The sequence below is a fragment of the Pristis pectinata genome, chromosome 14, assembly GCF_009764475.1.
Source record: "Pristis pectinata isolate sPriPec2 chromosome 14, sPriPec2.1.pri, whole genome shotgun sequence".
Classification (NCBI taxonomy): domain Eukaryota; kingdom Metazoa; phylum Chordata; class Chondrichthyes; order Rhinopristiformes; family Pristidae; genus Pristis; species Pristis pectinata.
The window spans coordinates 43407659-43431527 of record NC_067418.1 but is presented as its reverse complement, the minus strand read 5'-3'; the positions used below and the strand labels follow the sequence as shown (position 1 = coordinate 43431527).

The 23869-nt window shown below is 39.3% G+C and overlaps 1 protein-coding gene across 7 annotated transcripts in view; it reads right to left on the bottom strand.

Moving 5' to 3' along the window:
- The window catches only part of LOC127577845 (activating molecule in BECN1-regulated autophagy protein 1-like), a 340012-nt gene that overhangs the window by 105534 nt on the left and 210609 nt on the right, over positions 1 to 23869 (bottom strand). For all 7 annotated transcript variants that reach the window (XM_052029452.1, XM_052029455.1, XM_052029456.1 and 4 more), the window contains one exon: positions 9203 to 9313. In XM_052029452.1, coding sequence (XP_051885412.1) covers positions 9203 to 9313 — 111 coding nt within the window. The remainder of the gene's footprint in view (positions 1 to 9202; positions 9314 to 23869) is intronic.

Genomic DNA, 23869 nt, shown 5'->3' with positions numbered 1-23869 from the left:
CCAATCACAGTTTCATGTTTCATAAAATTTTTTTTAAAAATCAATATTTATCTTCAATGTCTCTGATCACAAGAGGCATTAGAAACATAGAAAAACTACAGCACAGTTCAGGCCCTTCGGCCCACAAAGCTGTGCCGAACATATCCCGACCCTAGAAATTACTAGGCTTACCCATAGCTCTCTATTTTACTCAGCTCCATGTACCCATCCAACAGTCTCTTGAAAGACCCTATCGTATCCGCCTCCACCACCGTTTCTGGCAGTCCATTCCACGCACTCACCACTCTCTGAGTAAAAAAACTTACCCCTGACATCTCCTCTACATCTACTCCCCAGCACCTTAAACCTATGTCCTCTTGTGGCAACCATTTCAGCACTGGGGAAAAGCCTCCGACTATCTACCCGATCAATACCTCTCATCATCTTATACACCTCTATCAAGTCCCCCCTCATCCTCCATCTCTCCAAGGAGAAAAGGCTGAGTTCACTCAGCCTGCTTTCATAAGGCATGCTCCGCATTCCAGGCAGCATCCTTGTAAATCTCCTCTGTACCCTCTCTATGGCTTCCACATCTTTCCTGTAGTGAGGCAACCAGAACTGAGCACAATACTCCAAGTGGGGTCTGACCAGGGACCTATATAGCTGCAACAATACCTCTCGGCTCCTAAATTCAATTCCCCGATTGATGAAGGACAATACACCATATGCCTTCTTAACCACAGAGTCAACCTGTGCAGCCACTTTGAGCATCCTATGGACTCGGACCCCAAGATCCCTCTGATCCTCCACACTGCCAAGAGTCCTACCATTAATACTATATTCTGCCAACATATTTGACCTACCAAAATGAACCACTTCATACTTACCTGGGCTGAACTGCATCTGCCACTTCTCAGCCCAACTTTGCATCCTATCTATGTCCCTCTGTAACCTCTGACAGCCCTCCAAACTATCCACAACACCCTCAACCTTCGTGTCATCTGCAAACTTACTAACCCACCCCTCCACTTCCTCATCCAGGTCATTTATAAAAATTAGGAAACTTTTAAAAGGTCTTCTGACTGGACAAACTGTTGTGAAGCTGGCTGTCTGTTGGGAACCACATAGCCGCAAAAATATAGTGCTTGTGTGGGCCAAAAGACACAAAATGGCCCATTACAAAAGGTGACCAGAAATAACTGCTGATCTACTTGTATTATTATAAAAGCCCTGGAGAATAAATAATGAAAATAATAGGCTGATCTTTCCCATCTCACATATTCTACTGAGGAGGACTTCCTCTCTTTCAGTCTGCTAGCTAAACAAACTTGCATTTTACAAACACCATGGAATCCCAAAACTAATTCTGCAGCTACTATGTGACATAGTTGCAAGAGATTGCAGTTTGCTAAATAAGTTTGTGTTGTGCAGAATCAATTTACACTATGGACTAAATTGACTGACAGAAAAAATGAATGTTGTCACTTCAATTTTCCACAGCTCTCAAAACAGGAAGATTGGAGAAATGACGCCTGATGTGGCTTAATCAAAGGAGCCCGAAAAAATGTTTGAACAGGAATTTCTCATTTGAAGGATCATCACAGATGATTTATCAGAATCTGTACAGAACAGAGTCACAGAGGAGTGGAAATGTACAATTTCAAAAACGGCAAAAATGAAAATCTTCATGTACCTTGAATTGAGTATTTTCATTGGCCAACCACTGGCAAATTTTTTCCTCCAACAAACAGTATATAATTTGTTGTAATGAACTCTTTTAATTAAATTTCTGTGAAGATAATATGATCAAGCTCCTTTTCTTCCTAGTGCCTTGCACTTTCTGCAGCAACACAATTAAGTGGAGCTGTAGTGACTCACCGCACCGGCATCGAACCGGCTCCCGACATCGTGACGTCGTCGGAGGCCCCGATCCAAGATGGCGCGGGGCCCTCCTCCTTCCCCAGCGTTGGGCTGGGAAAGCCCGCGCGCGGGAAGGTCAGGTGACCCGCGCGTGACGTCAGCGCGGGAAGTTTTCGGCTATTAAAGGCACACCGCGCCCCGGTCGGCATTCGACCTCTGATTTCGAAACCAGCGACTCTGTGTCTTCATTTCGTAGTGTGTAGCTAGCCGCTACAGAGCATTTTGTCGGTTTTTTCAAATGCATCCCAAGTCGCCAAAACCCTCACACCATTTAAGAACACCAAATCGCCACAACTTTTAATCAGCAAACTGGAACTGCAAAAGGGATAGTTACAGAAGTGGGGAGAAGGTGAAAATGGAGCTGATTATATATACTTGGCTGTGCATAAATGAATATTAAAAGACTGACAAAGTTTAAAAAAAGGCTCTGGTGACTTTTTTGACTTTTAATTTAATCCATTAAGTGTGGTGTCGTACATGTGAATGAAAGACTATTCATCCAAATGAGAAGCTAATGATTACCAATCTACATTGGAACTATGATTTTTTTTATTATAATTACAGTCTCTTGGTGGTCTCTTACTTGGTGGTGCAATGGCGCAGCTAATAAGGCTGCTGCTTCACAGCTGCCGGTGACCCAGGTTCAATCCTGACCTCCAGTGCTGTCTGAGTGAAATTTACACATTCTCCCTGTAACCATGTAGGTTTCCTCCAGGTGCTCCAGTTTCCTCCCACATCCCAAAGATGGTTGGAAGGTTAATTGTCCACTGTAAATTGCCCTTAGTGTGTAGATGAGTGGTAGAATCTGGGGAGAACTGATGGGAATGGCGGGAGAAGAAAGTGGATTAGTGTAGGATGAGTACAAAAATGGGTGCTTGATGGTCAGCAAGGACCCAGTGAGCTGAAGGGCCTGTTTCCCGTGCTGTCTCTTAAGCAGCTTTCTCTATAACCTTGGTCATATGCTTTACTAGCTTAAAATATCAATCACCTTTTTTTCCCCCAATCAGCACCAGCCTTGGGATACCGATATAAATGGGATCGTGGAAACAGTAGTCATTGGACCCATTCTGACCATGGTCTCTGAAAGTGTGATAGTGTTTATTCCCACATAACTGTAAATATCTCTCCAACTTCCTTAAAAATAATTCATGGAATTAAGTTCCACCACATTTTTAGATGGTGCATTCCAAATCCCAACTGCTTGGTGAAACGATTTCTCATCTCCCTTCTGTAAAGGGTTTTAATCTTTGACTTATACTCATTGATCCATTTTCTCTATCTGTTCTATCAATATCTTTCACCATCTTGAAACCCTCCTTTGGATCTGGTTTTAACTTTTCTAAGTTCTTCTCACAACTAAAGACTCCCATCCAAACTAACGTCGATAAATCTCTCCTATATCTTTTCTATGAGCTTTCCATCATTCCTGGTGGACCTCAGAATCCCACACTACATCAGCTGATGTCGTGAAGCTGGAAAGGATGCAGAAAAGATTCACAAGGATGGTACTGGGACTGGAGTGATTGAACTAGAAGGAGAGACCGAAAAGACTGGAGCCTTTTTTCCCCCTGAAGCAAAGAAGACTAAGGGGTGACCATACAGAGCTATATAAAATGATGAGAGGGCTTAGACAGGGTGAATTCTCAGATTCTTTTTCCCCAGGGTAGAGGAGTCTAAAACTAGAGAGCATAGATTTAAAGTGAGAGGGGAAAGATTTCATAGGGACCTAAGGGGCAACTTTTTCCACACAAAGGGTGGTGGGTATGTGGAATGGACTGCCAGAGGAATTGGTAGAGGTGGGTACAATTTGAACATTTAAAGGATACTTGAACAGGAACATGGATAGAAAAGGTTTATAAGGATATGGACCAAGCGCAGGCAAATGGGACTAGCTCAAGTTGACAACTTGGTCGGCATGGACAAGTTTGGCCGAAAAGTTTGTTTCCATGTTGTATGACTCTATGGAAACTATCCAATTTATAGAATTTCTATTTCCCTTTTCTTTTTAATTCTATTCTACCATTTATAAACACAAGTAACTTAAGCACCTGCCTAATCACTTTATTCACTTGCTCTGTCATCCAAGGATGTGTATTCCAACATAGTCTCTGCTGCTCAAATACTTTTCAGAACTGTGGCATTTACAAGATAGTCATTGCAGAATGGTTGCTCTCAAGTCTGTCACTCTGCACTTATCCATACTGAAATCTGTCTGCCAAGCTTCTGGTAATTTTATCCACCATTTGTACATCATTCTGAAGGCTATAATTATAATCATCATGATCTAGCACTTTGCAAAGTTTTGAATCATCTGGAAACTTTAATGCTCCCTCCACATATCTGAGATTTCTTAGTAAAAACTGCAAAGCAATGCCAGCAACACTACTGCAAATCCTGCATCTATAATACATCCATTCACCACTGTTTGCTTTCATTCAGAGACAATATTGTATTTATACCACCAACTTTCCCTTTATTTGGAATCCATCTTCTTAATAAACCACCAGCACTGTCAAATGCCATCCAAGGGTTGATTGATACATTGATACTTCAACCTTCTTAATTAAGGCATGGTTTGTTTTGACAGAATTCAAGCTTTCTCCCCTTAATTAGCCTTTAACTTCCCAAAACAAAAATTGATTTTGCTCCTCGTGATGGATGACCACTATGACTCCTCTGGGTTTATTCTCCTCCCTGTTCTTTAACAGTAGCATAATATTAGCAAAAAATGAACGATTGTCACCATTGCCCCAGCTATTTTTACTTTGTCACCCTTGGAAGTGGGTGACCTTACTTTCATCCAAACTAGGTGACATCAGAAATTTCAACGATGCTAATCTTTTGAGCACCCTTTCTTCGTTACTGTCCTGTCAATATTCTTTTCTATTGTCACATTTCTTCACAGCATCCACTTTCTTTGTCAATACAGATCTCAAATACTGACTTAATACTTTAGCAAGGACATATTGCATCTTCAACAGTTTTGGAGTAATACCAAAACTGAGGTGGTCACGGCAAGCAGTCTGCTGCACAGCTTTTTAATACTTGCTTCAATTATACTTCTGTGGAAGACCGAGGCATTTTTATGACATTCTGCGTACTTGTCTTGATGCAATGGAAATAGAAGGTTACAGTCAAATATCAAATCTATACTATTCCTTACATGGTGCCACGGTAAATAAGAGAATTAAAAGAACACTGCAACATATTTGCTAATGCTAGTTGATCTAATTCCAATAGCAATTACTTAGCTGTCAAAGCTATCATTGCAGATATATACATGTTTTACTACACCATTCAAAGTTGCTTTACCCCACAGTAATCAACAGCATATTGGCAGATCAGCAGCAACAAATTGTTAGGTATTTTATATTGAAAATCAAATATAAAGCAGGAGCAGAAGGGATAGTGCAATGTTGATTGGAGCATAAAATATTCATGCTATATCTCCCTTCTGGAGGCTCAATTATCAGAAAAAAAACACAAGATCCAAGATTAAAATAATCCACATGCTACCATCACTAAAGGTCCCCAAGTAAATCAAATCTCAATGGAGTGGAACTTTTCAATCTAATCAATGCAGCAATGTGCCCCCGAGTTGAGTTCAAGTAAACTCCTGAAAACTATTTAATCCTGTATTAAAACTGGGGGGACCCAGCAATGTTGAATCTTTCTTCAGTGTTTCATGTAAAAGTGTTTCATGTCAAATTGCATTCGAGTCTGCACCAGATGCAAAAATTCTGCTACTGTTTTGAGATAGATTTTGTGTATTTCCTCCAATAGGAACTGCTAACTACTCCATGCACAAAGAACAGAGTGATTCAACTTACATAATCTATAGAGACAAATTCAACTAAGAGTTAGTAAGACAAGTCATTGGTATCAAATTTACCATTTGATACCAAGTCCTTCCTGAACTTAAAAATACAATGTTTTCCTTTTCATGCTCAGTTAATTGAGTGAAATTAGGGTCTCAATTCTGGGGATGTGGACCTGGGAGAGGATGCTGAATCATTTGTATGCTTATTCTTTCAATGGATTTGGAGGATTTTGCAGATACAACATTTGTGATATCCTTCCAGTGCCTTGAGGTGCCTGCAATAGGTAATCCACGTCTCAGAAGCATATAGGGAGGCAGGGATCACTAGTGTCCTGTAGACCGTCAGTTTGAGGTCTTGATCCTCTAACTTTTTTTTTCTCAGATGGCAAAAGGCTGTGTTGACACCCTGAAGATGACGACAATTCTCATCAATGCTGCCTTCACTCAGAGGTGGCCCTGAGATGCTTCAAATTGCATATGCAAAAAACCTCCATTGCATCTGTATCGGACTATTTACCCAATTTACAGTCCTGAATGATCCACTTGCACCTTCCATTAAAACTCAAAGGAGTCTCTGCAACATTTTTGGTCCTTGCTATATGTTAACGTTAACTCCTTGCAAATCACAGATTCAAGTTGAATCAGTCTATTTGCAACCCAACTGTTCTAATATCATCTCCAGCACAAAAAAAAACACCTCCCTAACATCATTTGCTTCAAACAATCTGCTGAAACCATCATCCGTGTCTCTGCCACTGCAAATCAAGTCCATCTTTCATCCTTTAGAAACTTATCCAGATCTTTGTGGCCACATCCTAATGTACAATAAGTAAACAGCTATCATCTCAATGCCTGGTGAATGAGAACCGTTTACCAGGTCATCAAAGCCCCACTTTAATGAGCTCATCGTCATGTTTAAAAAATCTCCATGGCTTTATGTTTCAAATTATGAGCCAGCCCAATGAATTCTTCAAAAGTTCAAAATTGTTAAATTCTGAAATTCCTTCTCTAAATCTCTATTGCTTACTGTCTTTGTCCCTCCTTTATAACCTAACACATTCTTCGATTATGTGATATCACCAGATAAGATGATGCATCTTGTCACAAATACAAAAAATTTGAAACAAACCAAAACCCATGTATTAAACGTGGGGTCTATAATTTACAAGCAGTTACTAAAACGTCCTGCTTGGATGTTTCAATAATGAATGTCTAAAATCTATTCAAAGCAGTTGTCCAAAACAATCTCTTTTAGAACTGGAAAGGCAACAAATCATTATGTATTTAATCATGTTAATTAGCCAAAAGGTCGTCATTAGCCCATCTCCTTTGGCAAAGAACATTTTGTAACAATTTGGCAAATTTAATATCGTATTTGAATCTGAGAAAGTTAAATCTCAAAACAAACTTTTAAATTGAAGTAAAGGAAACCACAAACAGATGGAAAAAAATGGCTACAGCAAATGGGTAACCATCAAAACAGATCGAAGAAAATGGTGGTGTACTGGTTAAATTGCTGGACTGGTAAACCTGAGGTCCAGACTAACCACCTAGATAATCCAATTCCAATAAAAATTATTGAGATTACTAAATTGTTTACCAATATCCTCCATGGAAAGAAATTTCTGCTATATATGTATCCAGAGCACAAAAGAGTGCCCTTTAAAATGGCTTGGCAAGTCATTAGCTGTTACTCCACCACTTTCTCGAGGGCAATTAAGGATGGGCAATCTGCACTTGTTTTCCCACTTAAGCTCAAACCCTCTTAACAAATACAAAACATAGTATTTGGCAGGAATAAAACAAAACAGGCCATACTCTTACGAGGACAAAGATTCAATTATGTATTTCATAAATATATTTATTATGAGGGACAGTATTAAAAAAAGTTTTCACAGATGCAATACAGCATAGATGTCTAACACATTGGGAGAGCCATAAAAAGTGCTAAATGAAATATAACAAAAACAATTGTTATGGAGATAAAAAGCCAAGAGAAGATGTGTTTATAGCTATTTTAAGCGAAAAAGAGAAGTAAAGGACATATATGTCCACCCAGCTTTGGGTCATCTGCAAAGCTGGATATTATATTTGAATGAGTCATCCACATCATGAATATATATTGTGAATAGCGTGGGTTCCAGCAATGAACTCTGTGGTACCCCACCAGTCACTACCTGTCACTCTAGACCTGCTTATTTCTACTCTTTGATTCTTATCTGCCAAGCAGTTGACTAACCATTTCAGTTCTACCCCAAATCCCACGTGCTTTACTTCTGTACACTAATATCTTATGTGGGACTTCATCAGAAGTCTCCTGAAAGCTCAACTAAACCACATCCACTGGTTCTCCTTCGTCTATTCTGCTATTTACATGCTCAAAGAATTCCAGTAGCCTTGTTAAGCTTGATTTCCTCTTCATAAATCCAGGTTGACTTTGTCTGATCCCTTCACCATTTTCCAAGTGCTCTGCTATTATGTCTTTTGTAGTGGACACAAGCATCTTCCCCAGAGCTGGTGTCAGGTTTTGGGTTATAACTCCCTGTTTTCTCTCTCTACCCTTTTTTTTAAATAGTGGGGTAATCAGCAACAACAGGGTAACATCATGGCAGAAATACAAGGCAGGGAAATCGCTTAACTGAAAAAAATTATGATGGTGAAGATAAATTCAACATAATTCTTGCAATCATCATTAGCTTTTAAGAAAAACCACACAAACCAGTGATACCACTCATAATCAATGCCACAGAGATACAAATCATTCTTTGCTAGTTCAAAGGCATCAACTCCTCAATACAGATTGTATAGTCTTTATAATTTGGATAATTTCAAATATTTGGAAAAAATGGCTAATATAATGGTGTTCTGGTGATAGGCATAGTTCAGCGTGATATAAAATCATGCAATGCCTTCTGGAAGCAGTTTCCAAGGTCTCTATTGTCTTGATACTTGCAAGTTAAATAAAATAAATTTAGGTGGGTTTATAAGCAACACAACAAGCTATAAATTTGAGGCCTCAATAGCAATAAACTTTTCAACAAAGATCCTTTAAAAGGGGTATCACTGGCTGAAATGCCATGGAAGTTCAAGTAAAGCAAAATTCTGTTCAACATTTATGCTCTCATCATATTCCTCCAAGGGTAACTAAGGTTTGACAACCATTATTTTAACAGTCTAAAACTGGCCTCAAGAATGACCTCTTTGGCTATATCTGAACATTGAAGTTGCAATTCCTGATGGGAGAAAAGGCTAAAGGAAATCCTTTCAATACAGTGTCAAGAATCATGACCAGGTTTCAGAAATATAAAGACCATCCCAAAGGATCACAAGAAAAACTGTTATCCTAGAAAATAACCAAACTCCACACACTGTACCTCCAAATCATGTGTATCATCAAACTGGTCCATTCAAGTTTCAAAAGGAACACTACAAATACATGTAAATACCCACTTCTGTTTCTGACAACTTTCCCAAAGCACTCACCATTACTTATCTCTGGAAGGTCAAACTTGGTGAAGTCCCACCATTGGAGGCGATAGGTGATGTTGGCAATATTACTGGCCACTGCAGACTGCCCATCGCCTATCACAGCACCTGCAATTGAAGAATAAGAGTAACAATTGATTGAGAAAACTCCTACAATTACATCATAATCATTTGAATACAAAGGTAAAAATAGGATGGTGAGCATTCCCCCCCCCACTTCGTCCTAAATACTACAGTCCAGTTTGTTAATTTTACTTTGGCAGGATATTGCTAAAAATATGGAGAAATATACACTTGTTAGACTTGTGCCCATCAGCAACTCCTGCATGCATTCACATGGACATCACGTGAAAATGTACATCATCAGAGAAGCTTACGCAGGAAAATGCAAACTTGGACATTTGCAAATTGTAGCTTCTTTTACATCTTCCTTGTACGTTGGTAGCCAATCCTCCAGATGCTAGACCCAGTGCAGTGATTTTGTTTTGTTAATCCCCCTACCTTGCCTGGACCAAGTTTTTTGTCTTAATACTGCCATGACTCAGTGTCAAATTTTGTCTGAAAACATTCAAAGCACTTTGAGAAGTGTTATTACATTAAAGGAATAATGCAAATGCATGTTGTTGATGTAACCCCCTCAATAGGTGCATATCAACTCAACTATTTTCTAGAAACTAGCGTTTCCCCAATCGTTCCCCACCTCCTACACCACACAGTTCCTCTGCCCACAGAATGGTATTAAGACATTTGAATAAAGATAATGAATGTAGCACTCTGGCTCTGGAACCAGAAATTGTGCACTCACTCCAGTGACTCAGAACATAATCAACCCCCCAAAAAATTGCAATACTAAGGGGGCTGGTGCTAAACTGTTTGAAAAGCTGCCTTGGTTGAGATGGTTATGTTAAAGCATCTGCCACCTTGTAATTGATGTCAAAGTATTAACTCAAGAAAGATCTTAGGTTCTGACCAACAACCATTTTTTAATTAACACCATAAAACCACGCAAAGTAGTGTAGCGGTTAATGTAACACTATTACAGTGCCAGCGACCCACGTTCAATTCCGGCCACTGTCTGTAAGGAGTTTGTACATTCTCCCCATGTCTGTGTGGGTTTCCTCTGGGTGCTCCGGTTACCTCCCACATTCCAAAGACGTACAGGTTAGGAAGTTGTGGGCATGCTGTGTTGGTGCTGGAAATGTGGTGACACTTGCGGGCTGCCCCCAGAACATTCTACACAAAAGATGCAGTTCACTGTGCGTTTCAATGTACATGCAACTAATAAAAAATATCTAGTTTAAAAATTACAACCTACCATTTTAAATGTAGCAGTAAACCTTGCTTCTACAATGAAATCATGCTACACAAAAAATGTGCCTTTGTATCAAAATGGACTTGTTGCATTTGTTTTTTGCCATGAGAAACAGACATTAATACTGCTTCAAGAATCATTAGCACCATTTGCAAGATCAGCAACTCCAAATAATCTTCTAAAATAAATTGACAGAATAATGGAACACCTCACCAGCTTAAACCACATGAAACTGCAAGCATTGTAAACAGCAGATTTAAACATTTAATTATACAATTTTTTACTGAATTATTAACAAATTGCTGCATACACAGATGCATTCAAAGGAGGTCTTTAATACCAAAACACAAACATGAAAAATCCATACCACAAGACAATGCATACTGTAAAGATTTCCATTTCTGCTATCAATATTCATTCAAAGTATATGGGTGACATTGGCCTTGTCAACATTTATTCCCCATCCCTAAATGCCTTCAAGAAGGTGATGATCAGCTGTTTCCTTGAAATGCTGTGGTCAACTTTGTGAAGGTGATCCCACAGTGTAGTTAAACAGAGAGGCCTAGGCTTTTAAACCAATAATAATGATAATAATGTCCAAATCACGATGGTATCCCCATGCATCTCTTCTATCCTTAACTAAGATCATGGCTGATCTTTTAGCTCAGCACCATGTTCCTATAATAACCTATATCCCTTGATTGCCTTAATATCCAAAAACCTACCCAGGTTCAATCCCGACCTCCGGTGCTGTCTGCATGGAGTTTGCATGTTCTCCCTGTGACTATGTGGGTGCTCCGGTTTCCTCCCACACCCCAAAAATGCGTAGGTTGGTGGCTTAATTTGCCACTGTAAATTGCCCCTAGAGTGTGGGTAAGTGGTAGAATCTGAGGAAAGTTGTTGATCGGGTCAACCTCCACAGCCCTCTTGAGTAGAGAATTCCAAAAATTCAGTACCACCAAGGTGGAGAAATTTCTTCTCAAAGTCTTCAGTGACCAATATCTTAACTTGAAGACACAAGACTCTGCAGATAGAATCTGGAGCAACAAACAAGATGCTGGAGGAACTCAGCAGCATCTGTGGAGGGAAATGGACAACTGATATTTTGGGTTGAGATCCTACATCTGGTCTGCAGTTAAACAGGGAGGGTTAGCTGGGAAATCTACTAGGGAAACTCAGCAGGTCGTGCAGCATCTATGGGTGAGATAGGAATTGTCGACGTTTCAGGTTGAAACTCTGCATCTTAATTTGCAGCTGTGACCATTGATACGTAGACACAGTCACGAGGGGAAGCATTACCCCTGCATCAACTCTGCCAAGCCACATAAGAATTCTTTACTCTTCAATGAGATCACCTCTCATTCTTCTAAATTCAAGTATAAACCTAAATGAACTTTTTTTTAAACAAAAACCTGCGATGCTGAAAGTCTAAAACAATAACAGAAAAATGTTGGAAGTACTCAGCAGGTCGGGGGCATCTGTGAAAAGAGGAGCAGTGTATTTTAGGTAGCACAGAGGGAGAGGGATGGAGAAAACAAAGTGAATTCACATGAATTGATCCTGTGAACTTCTTTGTACTCCCTCCATTGTAAAGAGACCAGACTTGTACAAAATATCCCTGATGCAGCATTACCAGACCCTGTATAATTTCAGTAAGCCAGCTTTTTCCCTGTCCCCAACTCTTTTTGCAATAAAGAACAACATATCACTTGGCTTCGTAATTGCTTGCTATGTCAGCACATTAACTTTCAGAGATTTGTGTATGAGAGCACACAGCCCCTCTGAACAACAGCACCTTTCTACCTCTCACCCTTTAAAAAGTGCTCTGCTTTTCATTTTTTCCCATCATAGTGGAGTTCTTTCTATTTTTTCACATATATCCCATGTTCCATTTCCTGGCCTGTCGATACATCACCCTGAAGTATCTCTACATCCTCACCAATCACACTACCATCCAGCTTTGTATCAGCAGCAACCTTGGATAAATCAAATCTGATTGCCTCAGCCAAACTGTGGACACTTGGGAGTCCAGTGCTGGTTCTTGCAACATTCCATAAGCCACAACCTTCCAAACCTGAAGATAAGGTGCTTATGTCCACTTCGGTTTCAGTCAATCAATCAGTCCTGAATCCACACAAGTATATTGCCCTCAATGCTGTGTGCTCTAACTCTAGTCTGTAATTCCCAGCTTTCTCCCTCCTTCCTTTGTTAAATAGTGGGGTTACATTCATGGAATCATTCTAGAAGCAATATAATTTTGGACATTGACAACCAACAGGTCCAACATCTCCTCACCTCTTTCAAAACTTTGGAATGCTGTTTATCAAGTCTGGGGATTTGTTGGCTTTAGCCTCACTAACTTGTACAATATTATTTTTTGTTTTAGGTTGTGAAGATGGACACAAGATATTTGTTTAATTTCTCTGCTGTTTCCTTATTTTCAAGTACAATTCCTCCTGTCTCAGTTTGTAAGGCACCCACATTAACTTCTGAATTTTTCTTTTACATATCTAAAGGAAGGAGTGTATACTTATGGTGCTGGTTAGGGTGTCAATCAAGCAGACAGCTGTATCCTGGATAAAAATAAGCTTCTTAACCATCATTAGAGCTGTATTTGGAAAAGCTGGGCAAGAGTTTATTATATTCCTGACTTGGGAAGTCACTGTACAATATGCAACTTCTGACCTGCTCCTTATTTCCCAAATACTTCTGTGGATTATCCATTAAAGTTTCTAGTCTGTGTGGTTGGGGTTTTGTTAATAGGGAACACAATGATGGTAGTGCCACTGACTGTCAAGGAGATGTGATGAGGCTCTCTCTGTGGAACCCATAGGGTCATGTGTATGTCAACGTGAAATAATTCATTTATGAAGGTACTGCGAATGGAGATTCAAGAGACTGCAGATGCTGGAATCTGTAACAACAAACAAGATGCTGGAAGAACGGCGGGTCAGGCAGCACCTGCGGAGGGAAATGGACTGTTAACGTTTCAGGTTGAGACCCTTCACCCGAACTAAGAGAGCGAGAGAGAGCAAGTGCAAAAGAGAGAGAGCGAGAGAGAGAAAAAGAGCAAAAGAGGGAGAGCGAGAGAGAGGAGTAAGAGCTAGCAAGCAATAGGTGCATCAGGTGAGGAGGGGTAATAGGCAGATGGAATGGAGCTGAACATTACAAATGATCATCTCTATTGACTTAATGACACAAACAAAACTGACACATGCTGAAGCAGTTATATCAGATACACGAGAATCAAGCGATTGGACAGTAAATTCTGAAGATTACTTCCTTCTCCATGAACATCCTGAACCAATAACCAAAGAATTTACTCCAGGTACAAGTCTCTTATTCTGGATGAACTTTGCATATTAAAAATAGGGGATTGGCCATTTAACATAAATGAGGCAGATTTTTCTCAATTCTGTTCGTCAAAGGATGCTGAAAGAGACTATGGACACTTTTAAGGTAGAAGTTGATGGATTCTTGATTAGCAAACAGTGGAAAGGTTACCAGAAATGCAGAGTTGGGGTTACAATCATACTAAATAGCAGAGCAGGCTGAAGTGGCTGAGTGGGCTACTCCTGCTCCTAATTCCTATGTTTAGATGCATCCTTACATCAGTTTGTCAAGGTATCTACCCATATTTTTCATTATTCTCATGCACAATGGAAGTACGGCACATGATTGGGGATCTAGAAATGGTAGCTGGTAGGTCTGGTTCTACGAGGAAGGGTTTTAACTTGAACCTCCTTTATCTCATTTGAAGAGAATGATTCTATTTGATAACATTTTGCACCAGCAGGATTCAGTTAACAATGAATACCCACCCTCTCTTTGCATCCAACTTCTTTTCCTTCCCATGAGTCTCACCTTGATTACTTTTTCCCAAAAGTTGCTATTGAAACAGATTGCTGATAAGTGCACTTGGATCCCTTTTTCCTTTTTAGTGTATAGAATTCCAAAACAATTTCTCTGAATCAAAAGGCCAAGAGATGCTGCATTTTACTCAGCAAATAAATTTATATTGCAATTTCCTCTAAGCAGTTATGTCTTTTCAGCTGGGAGAACTAAATGGTTGAAATGGTCTATAAACCTCAGAGTTCCAACATCCATTTGCTTGAAGGGAGACAGAGCACTGCTTCAAAGCAGTGTTAATTTGTTTTCCTTCTCCAAATACAAAATGGCTTCACCAACAACTATTGGCAGTGAAATGATGAGTTGGTGATAAACAAACTACTGGCTGCTGCCATAGCAACATTAAGTAAGAAAGAGGATAGCTTTGAATGCTCTATCCTCCAGCAACAGCATCTCTTTCTGCTGATTGTTTTAATAATTATAAGTGAGCAAGAGTGTGGGAACTTTGAAGTGACAGTGGCTAACTCAAAAGGATAGAATCGAGCTTCATCCACATCAATATAATGTCCTTAACCAAACTTTCGGTCAGCTCTTCTAAATCTCCCACAATGATCAATCTACACAAAATACATCATTTTGTTGAAAGATCTGTCTCAGTTCTAGTCATTATTGTTGGGAGACATGGCCTCATCTTTTTCACAAAAATGATATTCTGAACCTAGTCTTTATGCAAACATAGGATTATGAATGGATTTAGTGGATTTCATAAGAATATTTATAAAATGAATTTGCATTTTGCCGTGCCTTTCACCACCTCAGGATATCCAAAAGCACTGCACAAAGAAGGGAAAATACAATAACCAATTTGTGCAGAATATGGTCCCACAAACAGCAGTAAATAATCAAATAAACCTAGTTTTTGTAGTGTTGAAGGATACAGATTGGCCATGACGCAAGTGAATTCCATCCCTTATTCTCATCTCTGCATCATGCTCAGAGCTTGTGGCAAGGGCTGAACATGGCATAGGGCTGCTCTCTGTGCTGACAGAGGCACGGTTTGGATAGAATAGTGTTGGAAGACAGTGACCTGGGTGAATGTTCTGCAATGCACAGAGTGGATGCAATTATCACCAAAAGAGTTAATGAATGTCAGTGGAGAGGGAAAAGTAAATGGGAGAGGAAATAGCAAGTTCTACAGGATCTTGAATATTCAACTAAATAGAAAGAGGGGAGCAAGGTTTAATGCCTTAACAAAGATGGATGTTTCAATGATATAATACTCTTACATTACATCATTTAGTTGTCAGTCTGGGTTATATTCTCAAATTTCCAGAATAGTTGCTTGGAGCAAACCATAAAATGCATACAAAGAGAACACTAGGATTATGACGTGTGTGAAAGTTAGGGAGGAGCTGAAAACCACATTATTAAACCACAAAAATCTGTACACATGGATATTACTGATAAGAGTTAATATTTTAAAAAGGAAAAAAGTGTTACATAACAGCACTGGAAAATGCAAACCACTCTTCCTTTTCAGTAATCTGTGACAACAGATGACAAGCAAAAGAAAACAAAGAATTCAGCGGGAAAGTAATCATTAATGCCTGGAAGATCAAAGCAGAAAAATCAGCTTAATAAATAAATAAATAAACAGCACCATCTCTTCCTTTATTTATCACAAAGTAAATGACTCCAATAAATCTGTAAGTGCAAGTGAAAACTACTAGTGCATTAAAATTGTTGAAATCACGGGATAAAATGCAGATAGTCTTTTGATCTCTACTCAAGTAATGGTTATAATTTCATTCTATGTTTATGGGGTAAAGATTTATGGAGTCAAATCTCAACTATTATCTTGTACAAACAACTTGAGTACTTTTTATTGAAGGAAACAAATATTTGCCACATTCAAAGTTTACACAATATTTAATGGCACAAAGAGTTTCATGTAGTTCTATATGTTTGCATGTGTCAGTTAGTGTAAACTGCCAATTATCTGAATTCATATAATTCTGCATATCTTAACTGTTCTTTATTATTAGTATGCTAGCTGACAATAAAAATGACAATTACAAAATAATTGGAGTTGGGCATTATAATAATGGGGAGGTGTATAACCTTGCCCGAAACTTGATATTTATTCAGCAGTCGTAATTAAAAGAAGAGGAGTTTCCTCTTGATTGCTATCAGTTACAAACTGTCTTCTGAAAATGCAATAGAACAAGAGATTAAAACAGAATAGTCCCGCAAAGTACCTGAAAATCCAACCAATCTTCAGAAATTTGCCTTATCATCATGATTGGTGGAATAGTTCAAATGTAATCAGCATATCCTTTTGAAGAAACTTGATCTCACTTGCATAGCAACATTTATGTTCTAGGGTTTTCTTCAATAAGGAAGCAATATAATTTAATATGTCACGGTCAATGCTTACACATTGGATTTCTTCCAGTTTTGTGTGTGAAGTTACTGGTTTATTTTATTGTAACTATGTCATCTGTGACCGTTTTGTAAACAGGGACAGCCAGCGCACAAAAACTACATTTTAATTTCCCTTGAAACCGAAGGGAAATTAAAACCAAAAGGTCCTCATGTAAATCAGACATGATTCCTCTCAGTGCAATCAAGGAATGAACAGTGAGAGACATTTTGTGGGATGACAACTTTTTCATATTTATTTAACATCAACAAGAAAACTACTTCATTGAATTTATATCTCCTACTTTTAACTTTTTAGCATTATAGAGACCTGCTATTTTAATTTTCTATTTGTACCAGAGAAAAAACTTCTCATTTGTTGGTACATGGGTAACTGGCCAGCAGCCAGGACACCTCGATGCAATGGACCAACAGAGACCTACAAAATGTCAGTGTGTTCCTCCAGAGTGCTGTTTCAGCTCTAAAAAAAGCTGAATGTCTGTGATTGTCAATTATATACACTGAAGCAAAGAAGTTACAAACTCAATCTGAGGTTGTTAACTGCATTATTATCTGCAAATGTGGAAGCCCTATTACTTACCTGCAACAGGTCTGGTTTACAAACTCAGAAATATATGTTCTACAGCATCAACATTTCACTGCCAGGGACAAGAGATTATCAACTATAAGGTGTACTCCTAATGAAAGTCCACGATAACTAGGAAAGAGGTTGATACTGCCAAATTCAAATCACTTAGTGTCCTTACATATGCAAAAATCCTAATGATATCAATTTGACAGTAGAGTTTATTTTGACAGATACTTCATTCGTTATGGTGTTCAAGTCTCAGCATTGCTGCAATATGGAAATGCATCAACTGATTAGTGAGCATTTCCATGAACAGCAAAGTAGTAATGACAAGAAAATATGTTTTTGTGGTGATGTTGATTGAAGGATAAACCTTCATCAAGACACTAGGAAGAATTTCTCTGCTCTTTTTCAAATATCGTTATGGGATCTTGTACAACTAGCTGGGAAAGCACATGGGGCCTTGGTTCGACATCTTCCATAAGACGAGCTCCGACAGTGCACCACTTCTTCAGTATCGCACTCAAATCAGTGTAAATGTTATGCTCAAATTTGTTGAGTAGGACTGAATCAACAATCTTCTGATTCAGCGACTTGAGTCACAAATGCAAAAGATATCAGACTCAATTTCAACAAAATCATTTTCTTCTCAACAGGCTTCCTTGTGAAGCTGATCGCTGAAACAATCGTAAGAGTCGTCAACAAGAGTTGATCCAATCTCACAGGTCTTGCATTTAAATACAACACTGATGTTCTCTCTTCGCTGCTTAGATTCCAAAAGCTGCTGTTGCTTCTTGGACAGTCCTGCAGGGTCAAGGATGACTGGCTTGGCACACCGGTTCCATGGGTTCTAATGTGACTGTTGGGCCCAATGCAAGACTCACAGACCCTGTCACAGTTGAGGAAGGAGATGCTCGACAGGGAGGATGGGTAGGTAGTGGGTGGTGCACTCCTGCCGTTAGCCCTGGGCTTCTGTGTTCCAAGGAAATGGCTGAAGTTCTCAGTGCTAACCCTGAAAGCTCCTTTTCCAGTTTGAGTACTCATGGGTCAGTGAGGACGTTACACTTTTCCAAAGAGGTGTTGAGAACATGCCTTTTCCTCTTTTCTGATAATCTCCTGTGATAACAGAACTTGGAGTAGAGTATCCTAAGCATTAGCATTAGTTAAGACTCAACTGGAAAACTGCACACGATACTGTGTTCCATACTTTAGGAAGAATCTGGGGCTGTTGGCCTTCAAGCAGAAAACAAGAGGAAAATTGATGGTGTTCAAAGCTATTAAGTAATTGGGAGAAAACTATTTTCACTGCCAGGGATCAGACCAGGAGAAAAAGATTTCAACAGGTAGACAAAAGAACTAAAGATGCCATGAGGACAGTTTTTTCTTTAAAATATATACATGCAAGAGAGTTGCTCTCCTCTCAAATGTCAAGGTAGGGAAGTGGAAACACACCCAACAATAAGACTTGAATGAGAATTAAATACTTGAAGGGAAAATATTTGCAGGTCTACGGGGATGAACAAGGACATGATTGAATTCAATAGTACAAACAAAGAGCAGCACAGCAGAGAGGTCTAAATGGTCTCCTCCTGTGCTGCAGCATACTGTGATTTACACTTAACAGTCTAATTTTAGCAACCATTACTGAGTTCTGTATGGCTGTGGTCAGCAGACCCGTATCATGTGCTCCATTGTAAGCAGAATGAATCTGAACTCTAAAATGAATTTGAAGTCAGATTGTAAAATTCCAGTTCAGAAATAATAGTTGATGAAAGACATACCATGCCTTCCACAATGTCTCAAAGTACTTTACAACTAATGAAGCACTTTTGAAATGCAGTCACTACAGGAATGTACTTTACTTAAATACATAGTTGCCCAGTATATCATCACTGTGTGAAAGATCTCCGACGTTCTTTATACACATATACAATTTTCTCTGTGTGCTAGATAGCGATGACAGCTTAGACAGGACAATGCAGTAAGTCCCTACTCTGAACTGGCCATTATTTCCCCTTTAACAGACTTGAGGATGTAAATAGGAATGAAATTTAAATGGGTAAACTACTGTTCTCTGAGAGGTTGAGATTTGACACTCGTCAGCAAAATGAATAAAGTAAGATAAATAATAATGATGTGTGTGGGTACAAAGAAGTCCAAGGGCATGAAACTGTTTTCACACAAATGCCTTTATCTCTGAAGTTAATGACATTCTATTCATATTATTCATGCAGAAATCAATTGTGCCTTTTCTGTTTCTTTGTCTTGTTTGCCGTCACAAGAGGATCTTTAATATGAAGGCAGATACACTCTTGCTTTGTCAAAGAAAAATTGCTCAAGGCTCCCAAAAAACAGCTTTTAAACAAACTGTTTCAGTAGTGAATTGAGTCGCCTTGTGTGACAGGGACTGTCCGCCTCTTCACTGTCTTGATAAATGCCTTGGCAAACTTGTACACTGAACTGTGTCCACTTCTCCCGTCACACAATAGCTCTGGAAACTTGCAGCCTAATGGCATGAACATTCAATTCTCCCACTTTTAAGAAATCCCCACACCCCCGGCCCCACACTCACCCCCAACCATGCATCTTCTCTTCTTCCCTTTCCAAGTGTATCTCTCTTTCTTCTACCCCCTTACCTTTGACCCAACCCCCAGTGGATCTGCTCTCCCCTCCTCCCCCGCAGCTGCCTATCACTATCTCTTACCTGCAATTTACCTATCACCACCTTTGTGCCCAACCCGCCTCCCCTCTTTTGTCCACCTATCACTGCTCTGCTTTTCCCTTTTCCTACTTTCAGTCCTGAAGAAGGGTCCGGACCCCAAATGTTTACCACCTGCTTTTCTCCACGGATGCTACCTGGCCTGCAGCATCATGGTGCTTTTCGGCTCTGGAATTCAACACGAGGTGTTAATGGGACAAATCTTGTACACCTGGGCCAAATACAATTGATTCCAAGGACATAAACTTTTGGTGGAAGTAAAATGGAGAAAAAGAGTAACAAGTAACCCCGCCCTCACGACCTGCCCCTCACCCACACCTTCCTCCCTCTGGTACCCCACCTCCTTCCCTTTATTACATGGTCTATTTCTATTGTCCTCTCCTATCAGATTCCATCTTGTTAAATTTGCCTCTACCACTTATCACCTCCCAAGCTTCTCACATCATTCCCACTCCGGCCCCCCTCCCCCCACCCACCTACCTCCGCCACCCCTCACTTGGATTCACCTATCACCTGCCAGCTCGTGCTTCTGCTCCTCCCCCTCCCCCCACCCCTTTTATTCTGGCTTCTCCCCTCTTCCTTTCCAGTCCTGATGAAGGGTCTCGGCTCGAAACATCGACTGTTCATTTCCCTCCATAGATGCTGCCTGACCTGCTGAGCTCCATGAGCATTTCATGTGTGTTGCTCCAGATTTCCAGCATCTGCAGTGTCTCATGTTTACAGGTAGATTCTTATTTAGATTAACTAGTTAAATGTGGTCATCCAGTAATAAAATACAAATTGCAATTATAGATTCAAAATAGCTCTCTGTATTCCGACATTGTGCATCTATCTAATCTGGCCTCACTCAAATTTGAAATAAAAAGACAGAAACTGTGTTTCCCCCAGTGAAAAAACTGGAAATCTTTTCCATTAAAAGATAATAAATCTAGAATTTAAAAATACAGCTAATTCTAATCACCGATTTTATATTTCTGATTTCTTTTCACAAAAGGCAATCGTGTCATTTAAGTTTCTTTCTCTCTTACCCTAGCACCTCATTCCCAACATATATAACCAGTGGGGCAAAAGACACTCTAGTCTGACTGTGATATACCTCATTTTCATTTGGTCCACCATAACTCAAGGCCAAGCTTCATAAATCAAGAACACCAATTTAAGTACAAACAGCTTCAGGAAAGGAAACAGAAAACTTGCAGCAATTTGTCTTTTTCCATTCTGGCTTCACGCATAATATCTTTTCATGATTAGTTTCATGTTTTTCCCCCCCCCTCAGACTTGCTTTTCCCCTTCTTTCATCCTTTGGTGGTGGTTCTGAGTTAAATTACTTAATACTGGTGAAAGTACACAATGTTTCCTAACTGGTTTGCAAATCCAATGGAACAGTAGGAAGAGCCACAGGAATAACCATGATATCTTTGGAAAACTGATTTAACTGCAAATCTCATCAATAACATCTACATCGCCTCACACCACAACCACAGTCCCCCAACAATACCCTCTTAATTCCTGGTATTATAGGGGCTCAACTTAATTTTCTGAACTGATCAGATTTGTCTATCGGCAGGGGATTGGGTTAAACAATAGCAATTCTGAAAACTGGTTATATTTCTGCAAACAGTGAAACTATTACACATTTTGAAAAATATTTGATTAAGAGTATTGCTATTGCATATGTAATGGGATTTTCAAAGCTTCCATTAATAATCTTGCAATGGGAAGAAAATCATATTAATAGGAGTTTCTATCTAACACCAGTAATTCAAAAAGGCTTAGTTGTCAGTACACTATAATTTAATTAAAACGTTAACATACATCAATATTCCTTATATTTGCTGACATAACCTGACTTCACAATCACATCTCTATAGACTCTCAGCCAGCTGCAAGACAACTTATAAATAAAGAACTACACTTAAAAATCATTCCATAGAATACATAATTTGAACAAAATACAGAAGTTCTCAGTAAGCATTATCCAACATTTATGTGCCTCAAATTAAAGACGTGAAAACAAAATATTTTTTTTTAAATGGAAGGGGTGGAAGAGGAGGGAAGAATGGATACTGTGTGTCTATTTCTGACATCAGAATTTGGGAGAAGACTGCTGCAGTCACAATTCTGGATCTATATCTGTTCACTGCAACACCCACCTGCAGCAAAGATATTCTGGCATTAGAGGTATTGTAACCAAGCCACTAGTGTGTCATTAGTAGCCCAAGACATCAAATCTTCACGTGGAAAAGTGGAAGGGAGAACTCTAACTATTTTAAAGTTAGTTAACTATTCCAACTTGTCCATGGTTTCCATTGTATTCATTTCCTATAGTTCTTCATTTCTTCTAAAGCAAGTTTGTACACTGGCCAGTCACATGCCCATTAGCCAATTCGAAATCTGTTACCTTGGAGTCAGGGATGTCATTGAGAGGGTGCTGAAACAGAGCCATGTGGGGTATAATATTCTTCACCATTCATCCAATTTTTGGAACTTCTCCAACTGAGGTCTACTAGATGCTGGAAACCGATGAATGGAAAGGTGGTAGTATATTTATAGCTCCACTGAGCTTTGTGGATATTAGATTAACTGATGTTTCAAGAACCACCTTCAGTGAGATGATTTATTATCAAGTATCTGCCCCATGATATTCATGTAACTCTTCCCCCCCCCCACCCCTGAAAACATATCAGTATTGGTTTATTATTGTCACTTGTACTGAGGTGTAGTGAAAAACTTGTCTTGCATGCTGTTCCTACAGATCAATTCATTACACAGTGTATTGAGGTAATACAGGGTGAAAAAACAATAACAGATACAGGTACAGGGGTAATACTTAGTGACATAGAATTTAAATTTAAAAGTGTAGAATGATTATAGTAAAAGTAATGAGTAGATCTGCAGAGAGCAGCTTGCAATCAGTAGCCACGCTCCGGCGCCATCTTGCTGTATAAATGTATTTCCTTCTTTAAACATTGCATCCTTTAACATCAACCTTTCAGCCTCTGGGGACATACAAATTTAATTTATCCAAATCATCAAACAATTGTTCTGAAATAATTAGATGAAGGCACTGCCAAGAAGTGACTCCTAGATATTCAGTGCAGATTCAGTTCTTCTGCTCTTGCACAGCAACAGAATGAACTTATGCAAGTCTTCTCCCCTTGCACTTAAGATGGCCTCAAAATAAAGCAGCAGCAAATCAGAATTGAAAAAAATAGGAACGACAAACCTAAAACACTCTCAGCAGAATATTGCTACCAATTAATGAAAACTTCCTTAAACTTTCAACTGATGCACAGCCTCCTGTAACTATCCCAATATTGCAAGCCAGGAAAAAGAATAAAGTTAAGATGCAGAAGGAGACCGATCAACTCGTTGTGTTCATTCCAGATTGTAGACTGCAGCACATCAGGTGAGCAAGTACATTTCTTTCCCTTCATTACCTTTGAAGGGAGTTCCACACCCTTATTTCTACAACTCTTTTGCCTCAATTCCCGTCTGTTTCATTTACCTTTGCCATAAATCTATGCTCTCAGATTATTTCCCTCAGCAGAGGGGCCAATAGGTGAACTGGAAGGACCAATACTGTCCTCTTGGTTTTGGAACAGGAAGATGTGAGAGAGATGAGCGCGAGCCCATGGGAATACTTGAAACAAAGTATGAACATCTTAAAATCAAGATATTGCCAAACTGGGAGCAGTTGAAGATTAGAAAACACAGAGATGATGAGCGAATACGAGATCTGCAAGTTGAGATAGAGGCATTGGAGTTCTGGAT